The 20,941-nt window shown below is 38.8% G+C and overlaps 1 protein-coding gene across 3 annotated transcripts in view; it reads left to right on the top strand.

Moving 5' to 3' along the window:
• The window catches only part of PCCB (propionyl-CoA carboxylase subunit beta), a 106,419-nt gene that overhangs the window by 21,054 nt on the left and 64,424 nt on the right, over positions 1-20,941 (top strand). For 2 of the 3 annotated variants that reach the window (XM_034661960.1, XM_011231798.3), the window contains one exon: positions 11,853-11,963. The exons of the other annotated variant lie outside the window; for it this stretch is intronic. In XM_034661960.1, coding sequence (XP_034517851.1) covers positions 11,853-11,963 — 111 coding nt within the window. The remainder of the gene's footprint in view (positions 1-11,852; positions 11,964-20,941) is intronic. 3 annotated transcript variants of the gene reach the window in all.

Genomic DNA, 20,941 nt, shown 5'->3' with positions numbered 1-20,941 from the left:
ACCACTCTCTCACACCATACACAAAGATAAACTCCAAATGGATGAAAGACCTCGATGTGAGAAAGGGTGTCCTTTTCATACCCTTACCCACACTTGTTAATTCTTGTCTTTTTGATAATAGGCATTCTAATAGGAGTGAAGTGATATCTCCTTGTGGTTTTGATTTGCATTTCTCTGATGATTAGTGAAGTCAAGTATCTTCTCTTGTACCTGTTGGCCATCTGTATGTCTTCTTCGGTAAAATGTCTGGTTCAGCTCTCCCCATGTTTTAATTGGATGTTTTCTATTGAGTTGTGTGATTTCTTTATATATTTTGGATGTTAGCCCTTTATCAGAGAAGATTTGCAAATATCTTCTCCCATTCATAGGTTTTCTTTTCATTTTGTTGAAGGTTTCCTTTGCTGTGCAGAAGCCTTTTAGTTTGGTGTAGTCCCACTTGTTTATTTTAGCTTTTGTTGCTTTTGCTTTTGGTGTCAGATTAAGGAAAAACTATTGCTGGGGCACTTGGGTGGCTCAGTCGGTTGAGCATCTGCCTTTAGCTCAGGTCATGGTCTTAGGGGCTTGGAACAAGCTCCACATTGGGCTCCCTGCTGAGTGGGGAGCCTACTTCTCCCTCTCCCTCTGTCCCCCCCACTCATGCTCTCTCTCAAATAAATAAAATCTTTTTTTTTTTTTAACAATTTTATTTGACAGAGAGACAGCCAGTGGGAGAGGGAACACAAGCAGGGGGAGTGGGAGAGGAAGATGCAGGCTCCCAGCAGAGCAGGGAGCCCGATGGGGGGCCCGATCCCAGAGCTCTGGGATCATGCCCTGAGCCGAAGGCAGACACTTAACGACTGAGCCACCCAGGCGCCCCTCAAATAAATAAATAATATCTTAAAAAACAAAACAAAACAAAAACATTGCTAAGACCTATGTCAAGGAGCTTACTGCCTATGGCTTCTATGAGTTTCTGGTTTCTGGTTTTATATTTAAGTCTAATTTATTTTGAGTTGATCTTTGTATATAGACAAAGGCAGCTGTCCAGTTTCTTTTGCATTGGTTTTCCAGTTTTCCACAATACTTTTCTTTCTTTCTTTCTTTCTTTCTTTCTTTCTTTCTTTCTTTCTTTCTTTTTTTCTTTCTTTCTTTCGAGAGGGGGAGAGAGAGAGAGAGACTGTGTGTGTGTGTGTGTGTGTGTGTGTGTGTGTGTGAAGGGCAGAGGGAGAGGGAGAGGGAGAGAGAGAATCCCAAGCATGTTCCACGTTCAGCATGAATACTGATATGGGCTTGATCTCAGACCCTGGGATCATGACCTTAGCCGAAATCAAGAGTCAGATGCTTAACCAACTGAGCCACCCAGGCACCCTTACAGCACCACATTCTGAAGAGGCTGTCCTTTTCCCCATTGTGTATTCATGGCTCCACTCTGAAAAGTTAATTGACCATATATGTGTGGTTTTATTTCTAGGTTTTCTGTTCTGTTCTATTGGTTTATGTGTCTGTCTGAATTCAGTACCATACTGTTTTGATTATTATTGCTTTGTAATATAGTTTGAAATCAGGATCATGATACCTCCAGGTTTGCTCTTTCTCAAGATTGCTTTATTTGGGATCTTTTAAAGTTTCATACAAATCTTGGGATTCCTTGTTTTTATTTGTGTGAAAAATGCCATTGGAATTTTTTTTTTCCCAATCGAATTTTGATAGGGATTGTATTGAATCTACATATTGCTTTAGGGTGCTATGGACACAATTTATTCTTTCCATTATGCGTGTAGAATATCTTTCCATTTGTGTTATTTATCAGTTTCTTCTAATAATGTTTTAAGGTTTCGATATACAGACCCTTGGTTAAATTCTTGGGTATTTTATTCTTTTGGATGTAATTGTAAATGGGATTTTTACTTAATTTATTTTCTAATAATTATTAGTATGTAGAGATGCAGCAGATTTTTGTATACTGATTATATATCCTGCAACTTTACTGAATTTATTTATTATAAATTTTTTTTGGAGTCTTTAGGTTTTAGCGTTCAGGGCGTATGTATATATATTTATACACACACACGCACACACGTGTATAATATGTCATCTGCAGATAGTGACAGTTTTACTTTGTTTCCAGTTAGGATGCCCTTTCTTTTTTGTGACTGTTCTGGTTAGGACTTCAATTCTGTGTTGCATAAAAGTGGTGAGAATGGGCATCTTTGTCTTTTTCCTGATCTAAGTAGAATCGCTTTCAGATTTTCACCGTTCAGTATGATATTAACTGTGGACTTCTTATATGTGGCCTTTATTATGTTGAGGTACGTTCTCTGTATACCTGCTTTGTTAAGAGATTTTATCATAAATGGATGTTGAATTTTGTCATATGTCAGATTTTCTCTGGCTCTGTTTAGATGATCATGATTTTTATTATTATATTATAGATGTTAAACCATCCTTGCATTCCTTGAATAAATCCCACTTGATCATCGTATATGATATTTTTAATGTATTGTTGAGTTAGATTTGCTGATAGTTTGAGGATTTTTGCATCTGTGTTCGTCAAGAATATTGGCCTGTAGGGGCACCTGGGTGGCTCAGTTGTTAAGCATCTACCTTCGGCTCAGGTCATGATCCCAGGGTCCTGGGATCGAGCCCTGCTTTGGTCTCCCTGCTCAGTAGAAAGCCTGCTTCTCCCTTTCCCACTCCCGCTGCTTGTATTCCCTCTCTTGCTGTCTCTCTCTCTGTCGAATAAATAAAATTAAAAAAAAAAAAAAGAATATTGGCCTGTAATTTTTTTTCTGGTATCTTTGGTTTTGATATCAGGATAGTCTGGTCTTGTAAAATGAGTTTGGAGGAGTTCCCCTCTGTTCTGTTTTGTTTTGTTTTGTTTTTTTGGAGGAGTTTTAGAAGAATTGGTAAACATGTACAGCTCTCCAGGGGATAGCGGCACACTGGAACCTGGTAGAGGGTAAGTGCAGAGATAGTGCCCGCCGTCTGAGGTCTCTGGAAAGGATTGCTGTTGGCCCCAAGATACATTCCTAATAAAAACAAAAGTCTGCCTTCAGATTGCAATCATGATGATCAGCTAATAAGCCTCCTTCACAGACAGACAGTTCCTGAGCCTGTTACCCCTGGTTGTGCATTGTGGGTTATGGACGCTTTAGAAATTTTTCTCATTTTGCGCAGTCCTGTGGGTCCCAGGAGTGGAAGCCCTACTGGCCACCAGAGTCACATGATGCAGAGGTGTCTGTTGGCAGCAGTCACAAAAATCGGGTTACCAGATGGTATGATTTTCTTTCTGGGTCACACCAATTATTGCAGTCCCATGGAACCAAGAATGTAAGGTCCTCTGACCTCCAGAACCAAGCAATCAAGAGGTGTCCCCTAGATGGCACCTGCAAAAATTGGGGCACCAGGTGTGTGCAAAATCTCCCTTCTAGGAGATGCTAGTGCTCTGGAGCATGGCAAAGAGAACACAAAGATGGTGCCCCCTCAGCCTCTGTTCCTGTTGAATATTCAAGCAGGCTCCTAGATGTGTGTGTATATGTCTGCCCTTCAGGCTGATGGTTTAATATAAGCATGTGAGCTTTCTTCACTTTAAGTCTGGGTGCAGTTTGCTGCCTTTGAGCTGTGTTTTGGGGTAAGTCCAAGTGTGTGAGGCCTTAAAAGTGGTTTTCAAGATTGCTTCAGTCTTGTGGGTCTCAGGATATGAGCCCTGTTAGGTAATTTGGGGGTGTATCTCTCAGGTGTTTATCTTAAAAGTTTGGGATTCTCAGTTTGGGGCTCTAACTCTTTGCTCCTTAGGGAGAAGGTCCAGGTTTTACATGAGGTTAATGTGATATTGTGTCCCCCAGCCTCTCATACCTGCCTTGATGTGGTTTTCTTCTGTGTAGTTGTCACTGATTCAGCCTTTAGGATTTTTATTTTTATTTTTTTAGAGGACATTGTTCAATATGTAGCTATAGATGCATTGTGGCTACGGGAGGAGGTGCGTTCAGGTTCTTCCTATATTACCCTCAAAAGCTGCATTTTTTTTTTAAGATTTTATTTATTCATTTGACCGAGAGAGAGACAGCCAGCGAGAGAGGGAACACAAGCAGGGGGAGTGGGAGAGGAAGAAGCAGGCTTCCAGCAGAGGAGTCCGATGTGGGGCTCAATCCCATAACGCTGGGATCACACCCTGAGCCGAAGGCAGACGCTTAATGACTGCACCACCCAGGTGCCTCAAAAGCTGCATTTTTAAATCTATAGTAATAGAGGAATTTAACCCATTTACATTTAATGTGATTACTAATAAAGGATTTATTTCTGCTATTTTACGTATTTTCTCTGTTTTTTTGTTCCTTGGTTCCTCCATTAATGCTTTTTTTAGTAGTTATTTTTTTAAGTGTGTCATTTTGATTCACTTCTTTCATTCATTTTCATCATTTTTCTCCTAATGGTTATCTAGGGGATTACAATTATTACCTTAAATTTACAGCAATTTGTTTTGAATAATACCAGTTTAGCTTCAGTAGTATACAGAAGTTCTACTTGTATGTATCTCCATTCTTCCTCCATGTTGTTATTATAGATTATATCTTTATACATTGTGTACCCATTAACAGATTTATAATTGTTTTGTGCATTTGCTTTTTAAATACCATGGGAAGAAGAGAGATGTTACAGACAAAACCAAAGTACTGTAATAATACTGTTTTTTATGTTTACTTAAAAAATTCCACTTATTAGTGTTTATTTTTTCTCATGGCATCAAGGTACTTACTGTGGTGCTTTCATTTCAGGCTAAAGGACCTGTAACATTTCTTGAATGGCATGTCTACTGTAACAACCTTCTTCAACTTTTGTCTGGAAATGCCTTAATTTTTCTTTTATTCTTGAAGGATAGTTTTGTTGGATATATTTGACACTTTTCTTTTTCCTTTCAAGACTCTTAAATATCCCACTGGACTCTGTGATTTCTGGTAAGAAACCAGCTGTTAATTTTAATTTTATTGAGGATGTACTGTATGTGACAAGTTCTTCTCTCTTCCTGCCCTCACATTCTTTTCCTTGTGTTTGGGTTTCACTAGTTTGATTATAATGTGAGTTTGGTGTGAATCTGAGTTCATCCTGCCTGCATGGAATTCACTGAGATTCTTGGATGTGTATATTCACATCTTTCATCAAATCTTGGAAGTTTTCAGACATTATTTCTTGAAATATTTTATCTGCCTCTTCCTCTTCTTTTTTTTTTAAAAAAACTTTTTCTCTTTTAAACAAAATTAAATTCAATTAACATATAATATATTAGTTTCAGAGGTAAAGTTCAGTGATTCATCAGTCTTATATAACACCCTGTGCTCCTTGCGTCATGTGCCTTCCTTAATGTCCATCACCCAGTTACCCTATCCCACAATCCCCTCTCCTCCAGCAACCCTCATTTGTTTCCTATGATTAAGGGTCTCTTATGGTTTGTCTCCCCCTCTGATTTTGTCTTGTTTTATTTTTCCCTTCCTTCCCCCATGATCCTGTTTTGTTTCTTAAATTCCACATGCGTGAAATCATATGATAATTGTCTTTCTCTGATTGACCTATTTTGCTTAGCATAATACCCTCTAGTTCCAGCCACATCATTGCAAATGGCAAGATTTCTTTTTTTTTGATGGCTGAGTAGTATTCCATTCTATATATATATATGTGTATATGTACACATATATATATACATACCACATCTTCTTTATCCATTCATCTGTCAATGGACATCTGGGCTCTTTCCATAGTTTGGCTATTGTAGACATTGCTGCTAAAAACATTGGGGTGCAGGTGCCCCTTTGGATCACTGCATTTATGTTCTTGGGGTAAGTATCTCGTAGTGCAATTGCTGGGTCTTAGGGTGGCTCTATTTTCAACTTTTGGAAGAACCTCCATTCTGTTTTCCAGAGTAGCTGCACCAGCTTGCGTTCCCACCAACAGTGTAAGAGGGTTCCCCTTTCTCCACATCCTTGCCAACATCTGTTGTTCCCTACTTGTTAATTTTAGCCATTCTGACTGGTGGGAGGTGGTGGTATCTCACTTTGGTTTTGATTTGTATTTCCCTGCTGCCAAGTGCTGTTGAACATTTTTTTCATGTGTCTGTTGGCTATTTGTATGTCTTCTTTGGAGTAATGTCTGTATGTGTCTTCTGCCCATTTTTTGACTGGATTATTTGTTCTTTGGGTGTTGAGTTTGATAAGTTATTTATAGGTTTTGGGTACTAGCCCTTTATCTGATATGTTGTTTGCAAATATCTTCTTGCATTCTGTTGGTTGTCTTTTGGTTTTGTCAACTGTTTCCTTTTCTGTGCAAAAACTTTTTGATGAAGTCCCAATTCATTTTTGTCTTTGTTTCCCTTGCTTTTGGAGATGTGTCTAGCAGAAGTTGCTGTGGCCAAGGTCGAAGAGGTGCTGCCTCTGTTCTCCTCTAGGATTTTGGTGGATTTTCCTGTCTCACATTTAGGTCTTTCATTCATTTTTGAGTCTATTTGTGTATGGTGTGAGAAAATGGTCCAGTTTCATTCTTCTGGATGTGGCTGTCCAATTTTCCCAACACCATTTGTTGAAAAGACAGTCTGTTTTCCATTGGATATTCTTTACTGCTTTGTGGAAGGTTAGTTGACCATAGAGCTGAGGGTCCTCTTCCTCTCTTCTGAGAGTACTGTAATGTGTATGTTGGTACATGTCTGCTTCCTTACGGGTTCCTCAGGCTGTTCATTTTTCTTTTCTGTTTTCTTAGCTTCTCCTCAGACTAGTTTCAGTTGTCTTATCTTCAAGTTCTCTGAATTTTTCTTTTGCTCGAAATCTGCTGTTCAACCCCTTTAGTAAGCTTTTCATTTCAGTTATTGTCCTTTTCAACTCCAGAATATCTGCTTAGTTTCTTTTTATTTCTGTCTCTTTATTGGCATACTCATTTTGTTCACTGTTTTTTTTTTTTTTTTTAATTTCCTTTTCTCCCCCCTCATGATTTTCTTTAGCTCATTGACTTGTATTTAAGACTATTGCTGGGGTTCTTGGGTTGCTCAGTCGCCTGAATGTCTGACTCTTGGTTTTGGCTCAGGTTATGATCTCATGGGTCATGAGATCAAGCCCTGTGTCAGATTCCCTTCTCTCCCTTTGCGTCTCCTGCAACTTGTGCATACATGTGGGTGCACTCTCCCTCTCTCTTTTTCTCCCTCTCTTTTTTTCTCCCTCTCTCTTTTTCTCCCTCTCTCTTTTTCTCCCTCTCTCTTTTTCTCCCTCTCTTTTTCTCCCTCTCTTTTTCTCCTTCTCTCTTTTTATCCCTCTTTTTCTCCCCCTCTCTTTTTCTCTCTCTTTCTGTCCCTCTAAAATAAATAAGTCTTTTAAGAAAGACTGTTCCTATAACATCTTTGACAATTCCAATGTCTGAGCTTCCTCAGTGATGGTTTCTGTCAAATTCTTTGTTTACTGTGAATGGTCTATAGTAGCCTGTTTCTTTATGTGTTTAGTAATTTCTTGTTTTTATTGAGTACTGGGAATAATGTATATTTCTGGTAATGTTGTAAATCTAATTCACTCATCAGGGATTGTGGAGTTTTGCTTGTTGGGGGGTGAATCTATCCATTTATGACTTTCTGAGCTGTTTTTGCAAAAATATGTTACATGTTAGGTGTGGTCACTGAAGTTTCTGGCAGTCAACCAGTGACCTGACATAGATTTTTTTAAACATCTGGCTCCTTGAAGAGAAACTGACTTTTTATTTTTATTTATTTATTTATTTTTAAAAACTTGTCAGATTTTTTTATTTTTAAATATTTTATTTATTTGTCAGAGAGAGAGAGAGAAAGCACAAGCAAAGGCAGTGGCAGGCAGAGGGAGAAGTAGGCTCCCTGCTGAACAAGGAGTCCAATGCGGGACTTGGTCCCAGGCCCCTGGGATCATGACCTGAGCTGAAGGTAGGTGCTTAACTCACTGAGCCACCCAGGCGTTGCAAGAAACTGTCTCCTTAAATCCCATCTCAGCTTTAGAGAGCTACTTGAACCTGTGGGTTGAAACAGTTGTCAGCCTCTGTACTGGTCCTTTATTGATTAAAAGCCATGATCAGTAATCAATACACATAACCCTGATTTTTGGGGGACAGGGTGCTTATTGCCTACTCTGACAACAGCTAGGCACTCTAGAAACATGGCTGATAGTCCCCATGGCTGTCTGCTGCAGGGTTGCAGGGTTGCAGGGTTGCAGGGTGTGGCATGGTTCTGCTAGACTTCAGAGTTTCAAAATAGTTGCTTCAGACCATTCCTGCGAACTCAATAGATGTTTAGTTTGAGGCCTGGATTCTTAGAGCTTCTTGTTCCAGCATCTTCTATGATATCTCTTTTATGTTAAACACATAATTTTAATGTAGTTTTCTGATTCCTCTGACTTTTTAAAAAACTGTTTATTGAGTTATTTGGTAGTTGCTCTAAGGGTTACGATATGTATGTCAATTGACCACAGTCTCTATTTCAAATTAAAACTGACTTAATTCTGGTAAAATATAGGATCTTTGATCCCATATAGCTCCCCTTTCTTTGTTCCGTTATTGTTATATACCTTATGAGTCTAGAAAAAAAGTATTAAAGTAATTGCTTTATACAATCTTGTCTTCTAAAGTATTAAGAGAACTATATACAGTATTGTATATTTAATCACATATTTAACATTTTTAGTGATATTACTTCTGTGGGTTTTAATTACTGTCTGTTGTTATTTTCTTTCACCCTGAAGGACATCCTGAGGTGTGGGCAATGGTAGCAGCCTTAGTGAAGAATGTCACTGTTCTTATCTCAAGTTTAGCAATGTTGTTTTGTTTTTTTAATCAATAAGCACTTCTCAATTTGTTAATATTTGATCTGATTCCTAAGCCTCTGAACGTTTGTTTTTGACAATTTTGTCCAGTTGTATAGTTGTTTCTTTGGGGGGAAAGTTTTCTGAACTCTTCACTCTGCCATAGCTGGAAGTTTTACCCACACACCTTGATAGTTTTTGCAAAATATAACTTTTTCAGCTTTTTTTATTGTTGTAAAATACACATGAAATTTACCAATTTAACTATTTTTAAGTGTACATCCAGTGGTATTAAATACATTCATAGTGTTGTGCAGCCATAACCAGTATTCATCCATGTAACTCTATTCATCTTGCAAAACTGGAACTAGGGGTACCTTACTGGCTCAGTTGGAAGAGCATGGGACTGTTGATCTTGTGGTTGTGAGTTCAAGCTCCATATTAGGCGTGGAGATTACTAAAAAAAAAAAAAAAAACTTAAATGTTTTAAAAAAGAAAAGAAAAAGAAACCAGAACTCTATATCCGTTAAACAGTTTCTCCCTATTATTGCCTCCTCTCAGCCCCTGGCAATCACCATTCTACTTTGTGTGATTTTGACTAAGTACCTTATATAAGTGGAATCATATTGTATCTTTTTAATTCAGTTGATCAATTAATTAACATACAGTGTATTATTAGTTTCAGAGGTAGAATTCAGTGATTCATCAGTTGTATATAATACCCAGTGCTCATTACCTCATGTGCCCTCCTTAATGTCCATCACCCAGTTACCCCAGCCCCCCCACTCACCTCCTCTCCAGCAACCCTCAGTTTGTTTCCTATGATTAAGAATCTATTATGGTTTGTCTTCCTCTTTGATTAAGTCTTGTTTTATTTCTCACTCCCTTCATCTATGCTCCTCTGTTTTGTTTCTTAAATTCCACAAATGAGTGAAATCATATAATATTCCATCTCTGACTTATTTTCCCTTGGCATAATACTGTCTAGTTCCATCCACGTCGTTGCAAATGGCAAGATTTCATTCCTTTTGATGGCTGAGTAATACTCCATTGTGTGTGTGTGTGTGTGTGTGTGTGTGTGTGTGTATACACATCACATCTTCTTTATCCATTCGTCTGTTGATGGACATCTGGGCTCATTCCATAGTTTGGCTATTGTGGACATTGCTGCTATAAACATTGGGGTGCAGGTGTCTTGTCGGATCACTACATTTGTATATTTGGGGTAAATACCTAGTAGTGCAATTGCTGGGTCATAGGGTAGCTCTACTTTCAACTTTTTGAGGAACCTCCATTCTGTTTTCCAGAGTGGCTGTACCAGCTTGCATATTGTATTAATTTGTGTTTTTGTGAATGGCTTATTTCACTTTACTTAATGTCCTCAAGTTTTATCCATGTTGTAGCACGTGACAGGAAGTTTTTCCTTTTTAAGGCTAAATAGTATTCCACTGTATGTACATACCACATTTTGCTTATTCATTCATTCATTGATGGAGACTTGGGTTGCTTCTGTGTTTCAGTTATTGTGAGTAATGTTGCTTTGAGTGTGGGTGTACAGATATCTCCTTGAGATCCTGGTTTCCATTCTTTTTGGTATATTGCCAGAAGTGGAATTTCTGGATCACATGATAATTTTTAAATTTTTGAGGAACTTCTATGCTGTTTTTTGTAGTTGCTGTACCAGTTTACATTCCCACCAGTACTGTGCAAAAGTTCTAATTTCTCTACATTCTTGCAAACATTGCTTGTTTTCTGTTTGGTAGTAGCCATCCCAGTATTTGTGTTGTGGTACCTCATTCTAGTTATGGTTTGTATTTACCTAATGATTAGTGATACTGAGCTGGAGGGGCAGGGGCTTGCAGCAGTGGGGTAAGGAGGTACAACAGTGGCTACCTACCTGTCTAACTACATCTCTGTAACCAGAATCAGCAGTGGGTGATCCCTCATATTCGGAGGACAGAGTGCTTTTCGCCTGCACTGGCTCCTGAAAGCCCTGTGTAAGCTGCTCCAGGACTATAGGACTGCTGCCTGCCTTGTGGCTACGGGGCAGCAGATGAGTAGCGGCTATTGTGCTGAGAGCTAAAACTGACTAAAATTAGCCGCAGTTTATTCTCCAAATTTTCTGCTGGGAGTTGGAAGCCTTCAATAGACTAGAGTTTCAAAAAGTTTTACCAGACAGATTATGCAGTGCAGTTGTTGTCTAGGTGAGGACAGATTCCTGGTGCTTCCTACTCTGCCATCTTCCCAGAATCCTCTGTATAGATGGCTTTTTGTTCTGTCCTCAGCTACGTCCTATGATTTATAGAAATTGGGCTGAGAGCAAAGAAAGGGCTAAAAGTGGACATACTTCTCTTACGCTGATGGAACCCAGGGGAAGGAAAAAAGTTGGGGGTTGGGCAAGGAGTCACTGGACTTCATCATCTTGCCTGGGTCTTCCAGACCCCATTTTTTTTTTTTCCCCAGGAGGTGGCCTGAGGCTTGGCCCTTCACTTATCTCTGTCCCCATGGAGCCTTCCTGGCTCCTGCTACCTCCCTTTCCCCTGCTACCTCCTTTCCCCATATGCCCTGCCCATGTGAGGTGGACAGACATTGAAGACTCAGAGTAAAGTACCACCCGCCTCTTAGCCTTGCTTTGTAACTGCTGGGTACCCTCTGTCTGGGTGTGAAAGGTCGTGGCTCCAGGATAAGTGTCGGCCTTGTATATTCTTCCTAAGGTTTTCATTCATTTTCAGTCAGCTTTGTGCAGTTAGGGGTGCAGGGCCTGAGGTGTGTTTGGAGCTGGGGTAGGAGTGAATGGAGTCTCTCTGAGCTTATGTCCTGTCGGAGCTTTTGGGGAAACTACTGCCAAGGAGGGGAGAGAGGGTATTTGCTGCAGAAAGTAATAAGCCAGCCATCCCTTCTGTTATGGGGAGAAATTGCATATATAATTTTGGGAGAACCTGTACTGATTAGGTCTCTTGCCTCCAGCATAGAATTTCTGTGACTAAAAGCCAAATGTAATTTTATTACTGCCTTTATCTTTCTGCAGGTAGTGCCTTGAACACCTCTGTAACTGCATGCCTTGCCTTTCTCTTTTGGCAGAGGAACGTCCTGGCATCTGGAGTAATCCCTCAGATTTCTCTGATCATGGGCCCGTGTGCTGGTGGGGCTGTGTATTCCCCTGCTCTAACTGATTTCACGTTCATGGTAAAGGTAAGAAAGAAGGGCCTGTTTCTCCTGCCTTTTGAGAATTGTGTAGTACCTCAACCTGCAATAAAAATAGTTCCTGACCTAGATCTGGGTTATCTGCATTATCACTGTTCTCAGCATAGTAATGATAAGGTCTTAGTGGAGAGAAGGTTTGGGCATGAAATATGTAGCTTATGGGACTTCTGTGGCAGAATGTGCTTGTGTACTTCATCGGTGGGTGATTTTACTTGTTGATTTGAATTGCAGATGATTTTTAAGTAATCAAAGGACCCTGTCTTCTGCCTAGACAGATGACTGGTTGCTGAATCCTATTAAAAAAGTTCCTCATGGAGGCACCTGGGGGGCTCAGTTGGTTGAGCATCTGACTCAATTTCAGCTCAGGTTTTGATCTCAGGGTTGTGGGATCAAGCCCTGTGTTACACTCTGTCCTGGCCGTGGAGCCTGCTTAGGATTCTCTCACCCCCTCCCTCTGCCCTTCCCCCACAACTCCCCCCACTTTCTCTCCCTTTCTTAAAAACAAAGAAAATGTTTCTCATGGTAGTCTTTTCTGTAATCTACTTTATTGGGAAGTTGCTTCTTATGTCTCACCTTTATTTCTTTGGCCGTTTGCCATTTCATACATATTGTTTATAATGGTAAATCTGATCTCTAACTTCATTTTGAGAGGTGCTTTATCTGTAGTACATAATTTTGATAGAATGAGATTTCTAATTTTAAATGAGGCCTGCTTGCATTTGTACATGGGTAATTACTTTAACTTTATACCTTTTTTAAAAAATTAGTCTTTTCCTCATGAAATACATTTAATAATAATGAGCAATAAATGCCAAGACTGATTCGGAGGGGGAGAGGTAAAGATAGTTCTCCAGTATGAGAAGAACACTGTAAATAGAGGGAGTGTAAATAGGGAACACCTTTTTCTCGAGGGTAGTTTGGCAGTAGGAATTGAGAAATTATGAAAAGCTTACCCTTTGATCCAGATATTCTGTTCTTAGTGACAGACTGAAAGCAACCTATATGTTCAACAGGGGTGGATTTTAAAAATTCAGATGACCACATCTCTTCCTGAACAAAGCCGAATTGCTTCTACCTTGCTTACGACATCGATATATACAATACCTACTTGAGCTCACCCAGTCCTCTTCTTCCTGCCGGGAACAGAGGTGGCAATTCCTTTGGCTAAGCCCGTCCTCTCCCCCTCTCCCTACATTCATGTGACTCTTCACACCTTTTCAGTAGCCAGCCTTCTCCTGTCCATTCTCTTTTATCTACCATCTTTAGCCTCTCCCTTAGTACTGGGTTCTCCCATCAGAACTAACCCCTCTTCAGGTATTTCCTATCTTCAAAACAACCACCAAAGCCCTTCCCTAGTCTGCATCTCCCTGTGGCTATTGCCCTATTCCTATCTTCCCATCCTCTCCTTAACACATTCCAATTTGGCTCTGCCCCCTCACTCCACTAAAACCGGTTTTTTTAAGGTCATCAGTGATCTCTGTGTCACTGTCAGTGATCTTTAACACACATTCTCCTCAGTGTATTAGCAACATTTGTCTCCCTTTGCCTCCACTCCATTGTCTCTGGCATTTTTTCCTCACCTCTCCAGCTTTCTTGGTATCCATTGCCGTCTCCTGCCATTCCACTCACTGTAGATGCTGGCGTTCATTCTACATGGCTTTCTCTCTCTTTGTAGTTATTTTCTAGCTTTATTGAGCTCTAATGGACATATAACACTGTATAAGTTTAAGGGGTACAATTTGAGAAACTTATATATTGCAAAAATAGTTACCACCCTAGTGTTAGTTAGCCAGCACCTTTGGCATCTCAAATAACTACCATATCTTTCTTGTGGTGAGAACATTTAAGATCTACTCTCCTAGCAATTGTGTATAATACAACATTAGGTTGTTTTCCTATCTTGGCTGTTGTAAATCATGCTGCAGTGAACATGGGAGTACACATATCTCTTTGAGATCTTGATTTCATTTCTTTTTTAAAAAATTTTAATTCTAATGTAGTTAACATACAGTGTTATCTTAGTTTCAGGTGTACAATATAGTGATTCAGCAATTCCATATATTACTCAGTGGTCTTCACCCCTTCACCTGTTTCACCCATCTGCCACCCACCTCCCCTCTGGTAACCATCTGTTCTTCATAGTTAAGAGCCTTTTTTTTTTGGTTCGTCTTTTTTTCCCCTTTGTTCATTTGTTTTGTTTCTTAAATTCCACACATGAGTGAAATCACATGGTATTTGTCTTTCTCCGATTGGCTTATTTCACTTAGCCTTGTACTCTAACTCTACCCTTGTCGCATATGGCAAAATTTCATTCTTTTTTATGGCTGAATAATATTCCTCTGTGTGTGTGTGTGTGTGTGTGTGTGTGTGTGTGTGTGTGACATCTTCTTTATCCATTCATCAATCATGGATATTTGGGGGGCTGTTTCCGTAATTTGGCTATTGTAAATAACACTGCAGTAAACATAAGGATGCATATATCCCTTTGAATTAGTGTTTGTATTCTTGGTAGTATGATTACTGGATCACAGGGTAGTTTTTGAGGAACCTCCCTACTGTTATCTACAGTGGCTGCATCAGTTTGCATTCCCACCAGCAGTGCATGAGGGTTCCTTTTTTTTTTTTTTTTTGTTCTATTTTTAATTTTTTGAGGAACCTCCATAGTTTTCCACAATGGCTATACCAATTTACATTCTCACCAANNNAGTGGGAGAGGAAGAAGCAGGCTCATAGCAGAGGAGCCTGATGTGGGGCTCGATCCCACAACGCCGGGATCACGCCCTGAGCCGAAGGCAGACACTTAACCGCTGTGCCATCCAGGCGCCCCGAGGGTTTCTTTTTATCCACATCCTTGCCAACACTTGTTTCTTGTGTTTATGATTTTAGCCATTCTGATAGGTGTGAGATGATATCTCATTGTGGTTTTGATTTGCATTTCCCTGAAGATGAGTGATGTTGAGCATCTTTTTCTGTGTCTGTTAGCCATCTGTGTGTCTTCTTTGGAGAAATGTCTGTTCATGTTTTCTACCCATTTTTTGTTTGGGTTATTTGTTTTGGGGCTGTTGAGTTGTATCAGTTCTTTATATATTTTAGATACTAACCCTTTATCAGATATGTCATTTACAAATATCTTTTCCCATTTAGTAGGTTGTCTTTTAGTTTTGTTGATGGTTTCCTTTGGATATGTATCTAGAAGTGGAGTTGTTGGATCATATGATAACTCTATTTTAACTTTTTTGGGGAACTTCCCTGCTGTTTTCCATAGTGGCTGTATCAATTTACATTCCCAAAAAGAGTGCATAAGGGTTCCCTTTTCTCCACCTTTTTTGCCAACATTTACCGTCTTTTTGATAATAGCCATTCTAACAGGTTGAGGTGGTACCTCCTTTTGGTTTTGATTTACATTTCTCTCATGATTCGTGATGTTGGGTATCTTTTCATATACTTCTTGACCATTTGTATGTCTTCCTTGGAAAAATATCTATTGAGATCCTATGTTCATTAAAAACATTTTTTCTAGCTTTATTGACACAATTGTCATATAACACTGTTAAGTTTAAAGTGTACAATGTGATAGCTTGATACATGTCTGTATTGTGAAATGTTTATCCCAATAAGGCTAGTTAACACATTTTTCACCTCACATGATTACCATTTTGGATTTTTGTTGTAGTTGTTATTGAGTTGTAGTAGTTCTTTAAATATTTTTGATATTAACCCCTTTTCAGATATATGATTTGCAAATATTTTCTCCCATTTAGGAGGTTGCCTTTTCATTTTGTTGATTTTCTTTTGCTCTGCAGAAGCTTTTTAGTTTGATGTCCTGCTTGTTAATTTGTGCTTTTGTTTATGCTTTTGGTGTCATATCCATAAAATTGTTGCTAAGATCAGTATCAAGGAGCATATTCCCTATGTTTTCTTTTTTTTTAATTAAAAAAATTTTTTTTAAAGATTTTTTTTATTTGAGAGAGAGAGAGAGATCAAGGGAGATCAAGGGAGAGAGCATAAGCAGGGAAGGGGCAGAGGGAGAGGGAGAGGCAGGCTCCCGCTGAACAGGGAGCCCTATGTGGGGCCTAGTCCCAGGACCCTGGGATCATAAGCTGAGCCAAAGGCAGATGTTTAATCGACTGAGCCACCCAGGTGCCCCTCCCTATGTTTTCTTCTAAGAGTTTTATGATTTCAGGTCTTTAAGTCTTTAATCCATTTTGAGTTAATTTTTGTGACCAGTCGAATATATGGGTCTAATTGCATTCTTCTGCCTGTAGTGATCCTGTTTTCCCAAAATTATTTCTTGAAGAGCCTTAGTTTTTCCCATTGAATATTCTTGGCTCCCTTGTCAAATATTAGTTGACAGTATATATGAGCATTTACTTCTGGGCTCTTGATTCTGTTCTATTGGTTTGTGTGTCTGTTTTTATGCCTGTGCTATACTGTTTTGATTACTATAACTTTGTAGTAGAGTTAAAAATCAGAAAGTATGGTGCCTCTAGCTTTATTCATCTTTGTCAGGATTGTTTTGGCTATTTGGGGTCTTTTGTAGTTCTATACAAAGTTTAGATTTTTTCTTCTATTTCTGTCAAAAATGCCATTGGAAATTTGAAAGGAGTTGGCACTGAATCTATAGATGGCTCTGGGTAGTATGGACATTTTAACAATATTCTTATCTGGGAACATGGGATCTCTTCCATTTATTTTTTGTCATCTTCAATATCTTTCATCAAAGTCATACAGCTTTCAGTGTATAGATCTTTCACCTCCTTTGTTAAATTCATTTGGAATACTTTGTTATGTTTGTGAATGGGCCGGCTTTTTCAGATATTTTATTAGTGTATAGAAATAATACTGATTTTGGTGTTTTTTATGCCCTTTCTCATTAGTTATGTGTTAGTATCCTAAGCAATCCCATCCTTCACTTGTAGAACTTTCTTTAATGTCTGCGTATTGGTGCCGCCTCCCCTCTTTAGTCCTTCACAACTAATCATCAGGTCTTACGCATTCTATATCTTGAATATTTCATGTGTTTAATGAGAGTGCAATAAAAATTGTACTAGAGTGATTTTTAAAGGACTGGATATTCCATGAAAGAAGCGTAATGAGAGGCTCGCTCTGCCAGGTGATAAAATATAAAGCGAAATAACAACTGTTTCATTAACTTGTAAATAAATAGACCAGGGGAACAGAACAGAATTGAGAAATATAAATGTGAATATACTTGAATATTTAGTTTCTGATGAAGTGGATATTATTCTGTTCAGAGTCATACATAATGTCAATTTTTTGTACCAAAGACATTACAGTTCCAGCATTAAATCCAGTCGACATATCTCAGTCATCATCTTCCTTGACCTTTCAGCATTTGACCTAGCTGATCACTCCTTCCTCTGAAACTTGGAAGCATCATAACTTTTGTTTTCTTCTTCTAGCTCTTCTCTCCTTCCCCGGGTGATTTTATCCCATCTCAAGACTTTAAATAGCCATCTATATGCTGACTGCTCTCAAATCTGTGTCTTTGGGATAGAGCACTCCTGAACTCTAGGATTACCCATGTAGTTGCCTACCAGTGTTTCCATTTGGACTTCAGTGGTATCTCAAACTTGATAGGTTTTGGTCTCTTATAAGCCTCTTCCAAGGTGCTTTCCTGAAGCCTTCCCCATCTCAGTAAATGGCAAGTCAGCATTCCAGTGGCTCAGGTAAAAAAAACAAAAAACAAAAAACATTGCACCATTTTAACTCCTCTTTTTCTGTCACATGCCAAGTTTAGTTCCAAATCCTGTTCGCTCTACTTTAGGATGTAATCTAGAATCAAATTGCTATGTATTTCTTACTACTTACACTGCTACCGTTTTGATTCAAGCATCCCACCTGGATTATTGCAGAATCCTAACTTGTCTCCCTGATTCTGTCTTTGCCTCCTCTCTCATTGAATTTAAAAAATTTGTAAGCACTGTTAATTGTCTCATACTCAGGGAAGTATGTAAAATATGTACAGTTTAGCAATTATTAAGTCTAAATCCATGGAAATAACACTGAGTTCAAGAAATGGCCTCCAGGAGCCCTGCTTCCATTACCTTTTCTAGTCACTGTTGCCTCCATTCATCCTGTCCAGAATTATTTATGATCTCAACTTTTATGGTAATTATCTGTATTTGCTTTCCTTTACGATTAAAAATTGTGGTTTGTTGCCTATTTTGACCTTTAATGTAGGGCAAAATTATATAATATTCATTCTTTTGTTCATTCTTTTGTGCATGGCTTGACTCATATGTTTTTAAGATTTATCCATGTTCTTTGTTAGTTCATTCATTTTAATAGCTTTGTAGTAAATTATCTTAACATATTCATCCATTCTACTACCATTTGTGTTTATAAAGATTTTTGCTATTGCCATTGATGCTGATCTAAACATTCTTATACCTGTACCCTGGTTTCAGGTTCTCAAGGTAAGGGCATTGTTATGTCATAGGATGTATATATCTTCAGCTTTTTTAGTTAATGCCTAACTGTTCTTTAAAGAGGTTGCAGCAATTCACACTTCTATTTGCAGTGTGTGAGAATTTCACTTGTTTCACATCCTTGCCAGCACTTTTATTAATATAATTTAATTATGCCAGTTCGCATGTGGTGTGATCTCTCATTGCGTTTCCATGACTAATGAGGTTTAGCACCTTTTCATATGTTTCTTCTTTTGTAGTGTGCCTGTTCATCTATTTTGCCCATTTTAAAAATTGTGTTTTTTTCCTTATTTTTAGGAATTCTTTGCCCATTTTAAAAATTGTGGTATTTTTTCTTATTTTTAGGAATTCTTTTTATATTCTGGATATAAGTTCTTTATCAGTTGTGTGTTGCACCTGCCTTCTCCCACGCTGTGATTTGCAGTTTTCCTCCTCTTAATACTACCTTTTGAACAGAGTTTTTCAAAAGTCTTTATTTTGAAATTTCAAATTTGCAGAATTCTTAACCATTTGTGAGTGGGTTGTATATATCGTGTCTCTTTACTGCTTAATGCTTCAGTATATAATTCTTTTTTTTTTTTTTAAAGATTTTTTATTATTTTTTTTATTTATTCGACAGAGAGACAACCAGCGAAAGAGGGAACACAAGCAGGGGGAGTGGGAGAGGAAGAAGCAGGCTCATAGCAGAGGAGCCTGATGTGGGGCTCGATCCCATAATGCCGGGATCACGCCCTGAGCCGAAGGCAGACGCTTAACCGTTGTGCCACCCAGGCGCCCCTTCAGTNAGATTTTATTTATTTATTCAACAGAGATAGAGACAGCCAGCGAGAGAGGGAACACAAGCAGGGGGAATGGGAGAGGAAGAAGCAGGCTCATAGCAGAAGAGCCTGATGTGGGGCTCGATCCCATAACACTGGGATCACGCCCTGAGCCGAAGGCAGACGCTTAACCGCTGTGCCACCCAGGCGCCCCTTCAGTATATAATTCTTAAGAATTAGGATGTTTTCTAAACTGAGGGCTTCAGAAGGGAGGGGGGTGGGGAAATGGGATAGGCTGGTGATGGGTAGTAAGGAGGGCATGTATTGCATGGTGCAGTGGGTGTTATACGCAACTAATGAATCATCGAACTTTACATCAGAAACCAGGGATGTACTGTATGGTGACTAACATAATATAATAAAAAAATATTATTATAAAAAAATAAATAAAACATACTTCAATTTGTTTCAAAAAAAAAAGAATTAGGATGTTTTCTTACACAATCAGTTATTAAATTCAAGAAGTTTAACACTGGTGCAGTACTTCAAAAAATTGTGGTAAAATATACCCAAAAAAAGTTGAAAATGGAAAATTTCAGTTACAGTTCTATGGCATTAGGTACATCCACATTTTTATGCTACCACTACCACCAACTATCTCTAGAACTTTTTCATCTATCCCATCTGAAACTTTGTACTGATTAAATACTAGCTTACCATTCCCTACTACTCCTAGCACTGTTCTGTCTGAATTTGTGAAATTGTATAGTATTTGCCCATTTGTGACTGGCTTATTTCAGTATGTATATATATATATACTGCATTTAAATATCCACAATTCATATAGTATTTGCCCATTTGTGACTGGCTTATTTCAGTATGTGTGGTAATATCCATTCGTCTGTCAGTGAACACTTGAGCTGTTTCTATCTTTTTTTCCCCCCAAAGATTTTATCCATTTATTAGAGAGCACAGAGGGAGAGTCAGAAGGAGAAACAGACTCCTAGCCTAGCAGAAAGCCTGATGCAGGGCTCAATTCCAGGACCCTGAGATCATGACCTGAGCCAAAGGTAGACGCTTAACTGACTGAGCCACCCAGGTACCCCTTCTTCTTCTTCTTTTTTTTTTCTTTTTTAAGATTTTATTTATTAGAGAGCAAGAGAGAGCACAGAAGCTGGGGTGGGAGGAGCAGAGGGAGAGGGACAAACAGACTCCCCACTGAGCAGGGAGCCTATGTGGGACTCGATCCCAGTACCCTGAGATCATGACCTGAGCCAAAGGCAGATGCTTAACCAGCTGAACCATTCAGGCACTCCAGCTATTTCCAGCTTTTGGCTATTGCAAATAATACTGCAACAAATATTGGTGTACAGGTATCTATTTGAATCCCTGTTTTCTTTCTTTGGGGCATACACATAGGAGTGGAATTACTGGGTCAGGTGTTATTTCTCTTTAATATTTTTGGGAAACATCATACTGTTTTCCACGGTGGCTGCTCCATCTTACATTCCTACCAGCAATGCACAAAAGTTCTGGTTTCTCTGTATCATCATCAACACTTACTATTTTGTGTTTTTTGAGAATACTCATCCTAATGGGTGTGAAGTAGTAGTTCATTTAGGTTTTCATTTATATTTCCCAAATGATTAGTGATGTTGAGTGTCTTTTTATATTCTTATTGGCCATTTGTATATCTTCTTTGGAGAAATGCCAATTCAAGTTAATTTTTTTCTTAATTGAAGTAGTTGACTTCTAT

This window comes from Ailuropoda melanoleuca, chromosome 6, assembly GCF_002007445.2.
Source record: "Ailuropoda melanoleuca isolate Jingjing chromosome 6, ASM200744v2, whole genome shotgun sequence".
Taxonomy (NCBI): domain Eukaryota; kingdom Metazoa; phylum Chordata; class Mammalia; order Carnivora; family Ursidae; genus Ailuropoda; species Ailuropoda melanoleuca.
Note: the sequence above shows the minus strand (reverse complement) of the source record. Positions and strands in the feature narration are given on the sequence as shown.